At 40.7% G+C, this 12735-nt stretch overlaps 1 protein-coding gene across 4 annotated transcripts in view; it reads left to right on the top strand.

The window, feature by feature from the left end:
- Nucleotides 1–12735, top strand: part of ndst2a (N-deacetylase/N-sulfotransferase (heparan glucosaminyl) 2a) — a 130323-nt gene that overhangs the window by 96521 nt on the left and 21067 nt on the right. For 3 of the 4 annotated variants that reach the window (XM_050070676.1, XM_050070678.1, XM_050070677.1), the window contains 6 exons: nt 4845–4973; nt 5908–6090; nt 6458–6554; nt 6656–6779; nt 10596–10770; nt 10919–11089. In XM_050070676.1, the coding sequence (XP_049926633.1) occupies nt 4845–4973; nt 5908–6090; nt 6458–6554; nt 6656–6779; nt 10596–10770; nt 10919–11089 (879 nt within the window). Of the gene's footprint in view, nt 1–4844; nt 4974–5907; nt 6091–6457; nt 6555–6655; nt 6780–10595; nt 10771–10918; nt 11200–12735 lie in introns of all 4 variants that reach the window. The other variant, XR_007571689.1, reaches the window with a different exon arrangement.

Raw genomic sequence — 12735 nt, forward strand, 5'->3', positions numbered from 1 at the left:
TTTGATGATCTGAAACATTTAAGTGTGGAAAACATGCAAAAAAGTAAGAAATCAGGAAGGGGGCAAACACTTTTTCACACCACTGTATGTGTGTAGACACCAGCCAGGGCTCGCACGTGGTATGTGACATCAGGATCGTCTGACAGTGGGTGACTATAGGGCAAAAGGGACTCTAATGTCTGTAAGGCGGCACCATAGTTATACTCTACTATCAGGTTTGCATGAAACTCTGATGCTATGGAGCTTTATCCCTGTCTTTATTCAAGAGAGTGGTCTATCAGTTTGAAAGCATTATTTATTGATTTCACGTTCAAAAACCCTGCCCTGGCACTCAAATAGCCTCTGCTTGCGCTTGGATCTACTCTGTTTCTGCTCAGATTGTGTGTTCGCACTCAGATACCATGTTGCTCGCACTCAGATACCATGTTGCTCACACAGATTTCCTGCTCGAGCTTCGGCTTTTCTCCTCGCGCTCAAACTGTTTCTGTGCGCTCGTGGAATTTCTGCTCTGACTTCTGCCCTGCGCTTGGATTCTTTTGTGTAACAACCCTGTCAAAATCCCCCAACCAATAGAACACCAGATTTACTGTTGACCAGTGAAATGATCCCTGCCTCCTTGTGGGCACGCTCGCTTTAGTTTTAGAGCGTCCCGTCCGGGCGGGTACTCTTTTACCGGGTTCATCCACTCCCACCCTCTTCCCCTGTCAGGAGTTATTTTTCAACAGTCATCGGCTCACTATTATCCCTTACATATATACATATATATATATATATATATATATATATATATATATATATAGNCCTGTCAGGAGTTATTTTTCAACAGTCATCGGCTCACTATTATCCCTTACATATATACATATATATATATATATATATATATATATATATATATATATAGTTAAGCAATATCTCACGAGAGGGAGTGATGTACTGTATATCGTCACGGCTGTGATTCGGTCATGGGCACTATGGCACGAGGCCGCAGGCAAAGACAATTACAGCCGTGATGATATACAATACAACGTCACGACCTCGAGTGTGATATTGCTTTTATACAACAGTTCAACAACAGCTTAAACAGCAATGCTGAGTAAGGAAATGTTAACAAAAGGTGATGAAATAAATTATTTAAGTATGTTATGTAGCTCCGCGAGAACCCCCAGTTCCCCTGGTCTGTTGCCAGGCAACGCAGCACACACGCCAGAGCGATAGATAGATAGATGTTCTATTTATTTATTTATCGCCAGGAACTCACAAACTACTTTGTATTTACATTGATCTGCAACTGTGTAACTTCGTCCAGTTCGGCTGATGAAACGTTAGCAAACCTGGATGTTGGCACAGCCGGATTGAAACACACCTGGAGGTCTGCACATAAGAGTCCTGGCTTTCCTTTTCCTTGTCCTCTCATGACGACCACTCATAATTTAATTCAAATGTAATTTTGGGGAAAATATCCATCTTCTTGGTGTAACGCTATAGTGTCAGTTTGCGTCAATGTAGCGAGTGTGACTGTTGGTTAATTAACGGTTGTATTTATAACACCTGTGAGCGGAGTGATTTTACTGTTACATGTCCCAGTGATGTTATACTCTATATCAGCACTCACCCCAGATAGCACACCTGGCCGATGTCGGCCCAATTTATCAAGTTTAGATCGTTAATTTAATCGAAAATGACCACCACGCGATGTTCAAACAATCAATAAAAGAAGCTGTGCTCAGTGGGCGCTCCTTCATTAATATTCATATGCTTCGTTAACTACGACCTTTATTCATTTAGGTCGGACCTTTCAAACTACAAATATTTCACCATTCAATGTGAGAAATCAATGCTAACATTCAAAACTAGCTTGACTGTTACCATAGCCTATTTCGTGTCTAAGTGTGCACAATGAAGAGACAAAAGTCAATGTGACAAACTTTATTTTCAATTTTCCACAAACAATATCTGATGGCCAGTCCGCTTCTCCTGGCTGCCTGCAAGAGACAGAAAAGACGAGCACATAACTTCAAGAAACAAATCCCAACATCACCACTGTATTTTTTATTTTTTGTTAGCATTTCAGCTGTATTTTAGCCAGATTGAAGGCTTTGGGTCCGTCACTCTGCTTTATTTAGTGTTGAAACGGTTAAATAACGGGATCCGTTAACTCTGTTAACTGTTAACAGCAGCTCAACAATCAGTCCTTCATCTCGGAAAAACAGTGGTTTCAAAACTGCGCTATTACCTGTAGCCACCGGGTCAGTTTGCTTTGCAGAGGAAGAGACCTCGACTGATAAATTGCCCATAAAATCACATTAACAACATATCGAAGACGAAGGCATCCTTAAATTTCACTATTTGACCTCCGCGGTCCTCTCCGCTCCTCTCACCCACACTTGAGCACCCGTTCTGGGATACACAGTGTCGGCCCACCCGGCCTGACCTCCGCGGTCCTCTCCGCTCCTCTCAGCCACACTTGAGCATCCATCCAGGCCACGGAGGTCATGCCGGGGGGCCGCAGAGGTCAGGCCCGGGTGGGACCATAGGTGAGTCGATCCCAGGTCTCGAGCCCTGCCCAGGACCACAGGTGGCAGCTCCGGGCACTTCCACTTTAACCCAAAACGAGTGCTCATGATAACCAGATACGCAGATAACATCACCTAGGGAAAATAAAATGAAAACACCACAGTTGTAGCCTGTTAGCTAACATGAGCTAAACTAGCTATCAGCTAATTAAAGGTAACGTTAGCTGGTGGGGACATGTGCTATATACACCCAGTCGTGCCTCACCACTCACCAGGAACCTCTTTTAACGGTCACAGAATAAATAACATAGCTATTTTCTGCCAATTTATTCCAGTTAGCTTACCTGAAACCAACTGCGATCCTACAAATATTACAGACGCATGAAGCACTGGTATATGTTTATTTTCAAGGCCCTTACTGGTAAGCAGCCCCCATACATTTCATCCCTACTAGAATGGCGCTCTGGATCTTACTCAACTCAATCCAGTGGTTTGATGTTTCTTAAGGTCCCTTTTGTACATTCAGAGCTTGGTAAATCAGCTTTTTCTTTTGACGCTCCAAACTCTTGGAATATTCTCCAACACGCTTTGGGGCTGGAGAATATACCCTCTCTTGCTGATTTTAAATGTATGGTGTCTGACTTTTGTAAATTGCCTTGTGATTGTTTTTCACTGTAATTGTATTTTTGCTTTGTTGCTGTTGTAAACTCGTCGTCCCTGTAAATGAGGGAAACCTCAGTGACCAACGAGTTAAAATACAGGTTTAAATAAATTACCCGGGTAATCAAAGAAATAAACACAACTCAAATTGGCCAATAAACAAGTTTCAATAAGATTTCAATGTCCTTCAGTTACTTTAGTTACTGAATTGAACTCAGTCCTTGTGTCCCACATGTGTTACCAGAACCATTAGATAGCTCGTTCATACCACTATGGAGCGGTGTATGATGCGTCACTAGTGTGTGTGAGGACACTGTACTTGAAGTCCAGGATTTCAATCTTCTGCATGCAATTGAGTCTTTAATGTTGCTCCATCGGGCTGTAGCTCGCCATCAAACTTCCAACAGGATCCAGGCTCAAACTCCAGGTGGGTCCAAAAAACCTGACCTATAATGAGTAAGGTCAGAACTCTTATTCAAGCTTCTAATCTAAACAGTGGACCATAAATGAAAGCTAGAATATATTTACAGTAGTCAAATTCTTTCATTATACTTTATATTATCCAAAGAGTAACAATTATAGCAAATGAATATCAGTAATTACAAAATCTCATTACAAACAACACAATAATCTCAGGTTTCATAGAACCCCAGTTACTAAAATAACCTCTCAGTTGAAAAATCAAAGTATTCCCTCTTTCACATGGCGATTAGCATAAAATGCCTACACCAACACCAAAAATATGTACTTTGTATACTGTACCATGCTAGAGCAGGCTATAGTTACATGCATCAACCATTTTAATAATTGTTACAGGTGCAGATTAATGTGCTTACAAGGCACAGGTTAAGGCACTTAAAACTATTCAAATAAACATTAAATGTATAATGAATGTGCTTTAAACATCACAAAATAACATTCAAGTGTGTAAAAATTTCACTTAAACTCATACATCAGCTAAATCAATGTACTTAAACACAAAACATGTTTTCTACTGCACAGTATGAATGGACAGAAATCACCATTAGCCGTTAGCGGCTAACAGCTAGCGGCTAGCACTCTTCAGTTATATTGGCTCATTACTATCAGTGTTGGTGGCTAGCAGCTAGCGCTTCATATTATTAGCTTATCGCTAGCGGAAGCGTCTAATGGCTAGCGTTTCTCAGTTAACTTTTAGCGTATCACTGTTAACTTTAGCAGCTAGCGTTTTTCTATTTACAGATTTCTCACCAACGCGAGATCGGGTTTTTATACAGTTTAATGAAAGCTACGTGCTACGGTGGCTAAAGTTACTCTCCTCTCAGCTGCAGTCAAAGAGGAAGAGAGACCTTCCGTGCACAGAGTTTGCCCGGTAACAGGATGTAAGCTAAACCCTGATTGGCTGGCTGAATTAACCCCTAAGCTTGCATTCAGACTGCCCCAGAACAACTAAAATGAACACCAACAAAATAAAAGAATGAATGAACACACATCAAAAAAGCTATTTATCCATTTAGCTGTCTGTCTTGTTTTTTTCTATGTGTCTTATTTTCTCTTCCATGTGTAGTTATCAGATATTTTCATCTCATATTATTTTCTAATATGATTTAACATTCAATTCTATCTAACTCGGGTTACACATTCTCTTACAAATATACACCAAACAACTAATGACCTCTGTGTGTGTTTTAGGTGTTGCCTCGGCAGACCTGTGGTCTGTTCACCCATACCATCTTCTATAATGAATACCCGGGAGGCTCCAAGGAGCTGGACAAGAGCATCAGAGGAGGAGAACTATTCCTCACTGTCCTCCTGAACCCTGTAAGAACCCCCTCTTGAGACTTGCAGATACCACTGAGGTTTGAGAGGAGAGTTGACCCAAAGATATTGCCAAAGGCAATATTATGCATAGTTTTTCCTTTCAGTCATGTATGTTTAATAACATAACAGTGATATGTCTCCATAACCTCATGCACACTTTCAGTTGCAGCTGCTGGCACTAGAATGAAATGGAGAAAACTCTCAGTTCAGATGAGAGAGATTTTCATTATAAAATGAATCATGGGCTGCGCCAAGTCAGACCATGCCATGCTGATTTACGTTTCCTTTGTCAGTTTTAACATGCTGAAAATGGCCCTTTTCTGGAGCCGTGTTAAAAGGGTGCCCCTCCACCTCCAAGTGGGTAGCAGTGACGTCTCGCTGACCACAGCCAACCCCTGACAACCCCCGTTCTCCCCCTGAAAGACTCATCTCACGTCTCACTGTGCAGGAGACTGGAGAGAAAGGCGTTTTCTGAAAGTCTCTGTGTGTTCAGCTCTCAGTACTGTTGTAGCTTCTAACTTAATGTCTGTAGTTTGGAGTTAGGTTTCTCTCCTGCGTCCTGTTTTTACCTTAGAAATCCGCTTTATTTTACTCTTTCATGTTCACTTTCAGCTGTGTGGAGTCATATGAAGTTCCTGCTGATGAAAACCCAACATTTCCTTATTTTGTTAAAACAATAAAAGCTTTTACATAACAAATTATTTTTTTAGGAAATGAAATGTGTTCCACACCAAATTAGTGGAACTTTGTCAGCAGCTCTTATTCAATAAAAGCAATTCTACTGATACTGCAGAAAGGAAAAATAGAAGCAGAAACAGCGAGGTCCTTTTGAGTCAGCCTACACTTCTGCTGGTTTGAGCTCAATGAGTTGTTGCTGTGACAACAGCTCCAGGTAAATGTTAAACTATCTGTTTGTTGTGCTTTCTCAATCCAGATCAGTATCTTCATGACACACCTGTCTAACTATGGCAACGATCGGCTGGGTCTGTACACCTTTGAGTCTTTGGTGAAGTTCGTCCAGTGTTGGACCAACCTTAAGCTGCAGACGTTGCCCCCTGTCCGGCTTGCTGAGAAATACTTTCAGATCTTCCCTGAGGAGAGAGACCCACTCTGGCAGGTCGGAATATTGATTTTTTTTTTGAAAGCTTACATTTTTTGTAGAGAGGTGTTTGGAATTAATCCTAATGCTCTTTAAATTAAATTAAAAGGAAAGCCATGTCACTATTTTAAAATGTTTTTTTGAAGAGGAATAGATATGAAGTTGTCCTTGACTAAATAGTGAATGTCTAAGAAATCATTAAAAAAAAAAAAAGGACATTGGGAGACACACCTGTTACTATTTGAGTGACAGAATTCAAATACCGATAAATAGGTAATCTTGTGCACAGGGGGACCAAGTTGTGGGCAAAACTAGATGTAGAGGGAACACTGGAGTTAAAGCATGGTGTTGAATGTATCTGAGTCTCGATGTGATTATTTTTCAGAACCCTTGTCATGACAAGAGACACAAAGACATCTGGTCTAAAGAAAAGACCTGTGACCGACTCCCCAAGTTCCTCGTCATTGGACCACAGAAAACAGGTACCATGCTCTCTATATCTCTATTTCCATCTTTATCTTGGCCTTTGTCTACATACTATATCTCTCTTTTTATTATTATAAATGTCTGGTCTTTATTTCAGGCACTACAGCGCTTCATTCATTCCTGAGCCTCCATCCAGCAATCACCAGTTCCTTCCCCAGTCCCACCACCTTTGAGGAGATCCAGTTCTTCAGTGGAGCAAACTATGACAATGGGATTGACTGGTAAAGACAGGACTACCATACAGTGCACACTGCCTCCAGAAATCTATCAATCAATCAATCAATCAATTTTATTTATAAAGCCCAATATCACAAATCACAATTTGCCTCACAGGGCTTTAAGAATACGACATCCCGCTGTCCTTTGGACCCTCACAGCGGATAAGGAAAAACTTCCCCAAAAAAAACCTTTTAACGGGGAAAACAAATGGTAGAAACCTAAGGAAGAGCAACTGAGGAGGGATCCCTCTTCCAGGACGGACAGACATGCAATAGATGTCGTACAGAACAGATCAACATGATAAATTAACAGTAATCCGTATGACAAAATGATACATAAAGAGAGACAGAGACAGAGAGATATGCAGGACAGACAGTAATGGTAATAGATTACAACAACATTAATTTAATTAATAATATTACAATAATAACGGCTATTGTGGTACAATATGTTGTAGGTATATATTAATATATGATAGTATATGTATGTGACAATAATCATATGTGTATAATGACAGTAGAAGTATGACTAATGATAACAGCGGCAGTAGGAGGCATCAGGCAGGACCACGGCAGCAGCACAACCACACACGTCACACCATCCAGCCACCGCTGCGATATGAGTTAACCTGCGAGACAGTGGAGCACAAAGGCTCCGGAGAAGATGCCGAGTTAGTGACATGCAGTACAGCCGAGTTAGCATGATGCAGTAACAGGTCATGAGTATTAGCAAAGGAGAGAGTGAGAGAGAGGAGGAGGAGAGAAGGTGCTTGGTGTATTATAGGAGGTCCCCCGGCAGACTAGGCCTATGTCAGCCTAACTAGGGGCTGGTCCAAGGCAAACCTGAGCCAGCCCTAACTATAAGCTTGATCAAAAAGTAAAGTCTTAAGTCTAATCTTAAATGTGGAGACGGTGTCTGCCTCCCGGATGATTCCACAGAAGAGGAGCCTGATAGCTGATGGCTCTGGCTCCTGATCTGCTTTTGGAGACTTTAGGGACCATGAGTAACCCTGCATTCTCAGAGCGCAGTGTTCTAGTGGGATAATATGGCACAGTGGCGGCTGCTGGTCTTTCAAACAGGGGAAGCTCACTTGAAGTTTACATCATAGAATTTATCATATTGTAGCAAGGCAGTAACTTATAAAAGGAACGTTTAATTGAAGCCGTTTTTCAACCACACATGCCATAGAACCACAGCAAAACACACCTCAAAGATTTTCAAATGGGTTTACAAATGGTGAAAATGAGCTATATGGCTTATGGAAATAAGGAACTCCGGACAGCACTCTGTCAGAAGACTCCACTCGCAAATATCCGCATGGGACTGAGCTCGAAATGTGACAGTGCCGTTGTGTATTTCAAAAACGCTGTCAATCACAAAGGGGTTCAGCCTTTTAGACAATTCCTCCAATCATCATGCATACACCGAGCGTCCTCTCCCGCCTACTGGTCCATTAGGTCCCAGGGAAGCTGAGCCTCCCTGGAAGTGACGATTTTGTCGCATTTATCCAATGAGGCTTTGCTGCATGAAAAAAACCTGCTCAGCGCTATCTCATAAGAATGCTTGGAGGCTCTGCGTCCAACGTGCTGACACGGGAATGTATGACATGGAGGTCGCGTTTGATGATAAACAGTTGTTTGAACATCATAGTCATGATGTTAAACGCATCCTAGCGCATGTTTAATGCAATGTAAATTCTTATTTTAATGTAAATTCAATAGTGCATATTTGACCATTTCTTCTATGAAATTTTAGGGGAAGTTCAGCCTCCCTTGTTGTCTCAGAGCAATCCCCCCTGATACGGCACTATGAGCTCTCTAAGATATGACGGAGCCTGACTATTTAAAGCTCTGTAAGTTAGGAGTAGGGTTTTAAATTCAGTTCTGGATTTTACAGGGAGCCAGTGCAGAGAAGCTAAAACAGGAGGAACGTGATCTTGTTTCTTAGTTCCTGTGAGCTCACGTGCCGCTGCGTTCTGAATTAGCTGCAAGACTTATTAGAGCTACCTGATAATAGGGAATTATGATAATCCAGCCTAGAGGTAACAAAAACGTGGACCATTTTTTCTGCATCTTTTTGGGACAGGATAGGCCTTATTTTCGCAATATTACACAGATGAAAAAATGCATTCCATGAGGTTTGTTTTGAATGGGTTAAAAGATAAATCTTGGTCAAATATTACTCCGAGGGTTCTTACGGTAGTGCTAGAGGCCAGAGCAATGCCATCCAGAGAAACTATATCATCAGATAAAGAGTTTCTGAGGTGTTTGGGGCCAAGAACAATAACTTCAGTTTTGTCTGAATTTAACATATGGAAATTGGATCTCATCCAGGTTTTTATGTCTTTTAGGCAGTTCATTGATCTGTTTCTCCTGGTTTTATTGATAGATACAATTATGTGTCATCCGCATAGCAATGGAAATGTACAGAGTGATTTCTAATGATGTTACCTAAGGGAAGCATGTATAAAGTGAACAGAACTGGTCCGAGCACAGAACCTTGTGGAACTCCAAAACAAACTTTAGTACGTAGAGATGATTTATCATGAACATGAACGAACTGAAAACGATCAGATAAATAAGATTAAAACCAGCTTAGTGCAAACCCTGTTAGACCAATTAAATGTTCCAGTCTCTGTAACAGAATTTGGTGGTCAATTTTGTCAAATGCTGCACTAAGATCTAATAAAACAAGTACAGAGACGAGTCCTTTGTCTGAAGCAATCCGAAGATAATTTGTAATTTTAACTAGTGCTGTCTCAGTGCTATGATGCACTCTAAATCCTGACTGAAATTCTTCAAATAAATTATTATCGCGGAGAAAGTCACATAGCTGGTCTGCAAGGAGCATGGTACACTCTAACAAATAAAAGTGGCTGGTCGTTTTTCAGGTCGGATGTAAAAGACTAAGAACAAGGCTTTCAAATGAATTATAATCTAGTTTAGGTTTAGGGCTGATTAATAGACTAGAGTTAAAAATGGCTGCAACTTCCCCTCCTCGGTCGCTGCCTCGAGGAATGTGGGTATTATTATGAATGGGAGGAGAGGATTCATTTAGACTAACATATTCATCTTGACACAACCAGGTTTCAGTGAGGCTGAGTAAATCAACATGATAATCTGATATTAATTTGTTTACTAACTCTGCTTTAGATGATAGAGACCTGATATTTAACAGTCCACATTTAATTCTTCTGTTTTGCCTTTGTGTCACAAAAGAGGTTTTAATTTTTATTAGGTTTTTATGCACAACTCCTCTTTGTTTAATTTTAGATTTAGATAATTTACAGTAGGTGGTCGGGGGACAGACACCGTTTGTATAACTCTGTGGGTGTGTAACTGCATTAGAAGCTCAGAGAAGCGTTTAAGACTGCGACTCTGATTCCTGGTCTCAACTCTGGGTTGTCAGGGTTTTGAATTACTAATAAACTTGGCCAGGTTTCTAGATATAAGAGCAGCTCCATCCAAAGTGGGATGAATGCTGTCTCTTCTAATCAGACCACGTTTTCCCCAGAACGTTTGCCAATTATTAACAAAACCCACATCGTTTCCTGGACAGCCAGCGATTGAATGTTGACATGTGGCTAAACATCTCATCAGTGGTCCGATTTGGGAGGTGTCCAGAGAAAACAGTCACAGCCTGAACACAACATATTTCTTTCTTTTTTAAGATGTTGCCTGTATTTTCAGGAATTATTTGGCTCGACCGTAGTGAGTGAAGAGTGAATGTGGCAACTTCCTGTTTCAAAATAAAAGCCATTTAGTGTTCAAACTATGTACGAGGTTTTTATGTAGTCTTAGTATATTTGTGATCCCCAGGTATATGGACTTCTTCCCATTCCCTTCCAATGTCAGCACAGATTTCATGTTTGAAAAAAGTGCCAACTACTTCGACACAGAGGTGGCACCTAAAAGAGCTGCTGCTCTGCTTCCCCGAGCCAAAATCCTGGCAGTGCTCATCAACCCGTCTGACAGGGCTTACTCCTGGTACCAGGTAAGAACCACCTCACACATCCAGTGCTGTGTCACACTGTACAGGCAGTTAAAATCTCTTTACTGTCAAACTTAATTGGTGTGTGTGTGTGTGTGTGTGTGTGTGTGTGTGTGTGTGTGTGTGTGCGTGCGTGTGTTAATGACCACAGCATCAGAGAGCCCACCAGGACCCTGCAGCCCTCAACAACACTTTCCATGCAGTGGTAACAGCTGGCCCCACTGCCCCCAAGGAGCTGCTAGCCCTTCAGAGACGCTGCCTTAATCCTGGGGCCTATGCTCTTCACCTGGAGCGCTGGCTGCAACACTACCAGCCCAGCCAGGTAACACACACTACAGCACGTGGACATTAGTGTGGTGCAGTCTACAACAGCTGGTTTCCATCCAGATATCTTCACATGATGTGTCAAGTTAGACAGGATGAATAGAAATGGTATGTTATTATTAATGCTTCACTTCACAAAGCATATTTGTATTGCCCTCATCTGAAGTGATTTTTTGTGTGCTGACTTTGTGGATGTGTTCTCTGCTAAATGGAAATATTTTTTATCAGAATAATGCATATTTAATATGGGGTTAGTTCTATAATGGGATTGTTCTAATTCAAAACTATCTAACTGAACTCACTGCACCATGTGAAAGAACAATATCAGCATTATTAATCATTTAGGTAAATTGATTGATTGATTGATTGATTGATTGATTGATTTTTATTTATTTACGTGTCATGCCACAAGTGGCCCATCCCACACTGGATTACATGACACCAGTGAAACACAGAAAAACATTTCATATGTGACTTCCGGTACACATAACAAAATTAAACTTTACATAACCACAACAAAACATAATCATCTTTACAATGCCCTATTTCTTTTAACCCAGGCCTTTTCTATAAATTCTGCAAATAAAAATGTTTTATGTTCAAATAACCATGCCAGCAAATCTGTATCCTGTCTCATCTCTTCCACTTCCAGTTTGTTAAATAACTGCACTCTTAAATCATGATAATATGGACAATACAAAACAAAATGAACTTCATTTTCAATTTCATTGAGAACACATAAAAAACTGTCATCCTCATTTGTTCCAACCCAACGTCCTGTTTCAATATGCAGAGGAAGAATACCTGACCTGAACTGGGCACACAATGATCTTCTCCTCTTAGACAAATTATATTTAACATAATTCTCTGCACCAAACTCATTTTTAATCCAACAGAAAATTCTAAGTTTTGGTTTGTTCCAAACCTCAATGGCCCACTTCTGTTTTAGCTGCTGGAAAACAATCTCTTTAATCATTTCAGTATCTACCTTCTCCCTATGAATTTAAGATTCCTCAAAACCTGTCTTCTGAAATAATGTGTGCATATGTTCAGCCCAAGGTCCACCCATCTGCATGTCCCACATTAACATTTTCTTACAAAGTCTACTGTCACTCATACCGAGAAATCTGTTCCATAATCTACACATACACACCACCCATCGAACTTCGCAAGGTTCCCAACCCATATCTCCAGTGATTGCTAGAATAGGTGCATACTTATTAACTTCTAAAAAATACCTAATAGCTCTTTGATGGACTTGCTCACATCTCTTCTGTTCTTTATAGCCCCATACCCCAGCAACATAATCCAACACAGGACAGACACAGGCATGACAGAGTTTAGTGTAGGAAGAGAACCCCATATCTCTTAGGCTGGATTGCACCAACAAGGTTTAATTTAATCTAAGATTAGCTCTAATCAAAGATTAGTAAAACTAGGTTTATAAACTAGTCTTTTACATCCGACCTGGAAAACCTCGCAGCCACTTTTATTTGTTATAGTGTACCGTGCTCCTGGCCTGTATTCTGAATTTGTATCTGAATTCTCAGAGTTTTTATCCAGTTTAGTTCTTAAATCAGATAAAGTTATTATTGTAGGCGATTTTAACATTCATGTCGACGTTGATAATGACTCCCTGGCTAC

Source organism: Epinephelus moara, chromosome 19, assembly GCF_006386435.1.
Source record: "Epinephelus moara isolate mb chromosome 19, YSFRI_EMoa_1.0, whole genome shotgun sequence".
In the NCBI taxonomy this organism is placed as follows: domain Eukaryota; kingdom Metazoa; phylum Chordata; class Actinopteri; order Perciformes; family Serranidae; genus Epinephelus; species Epinephelus moara.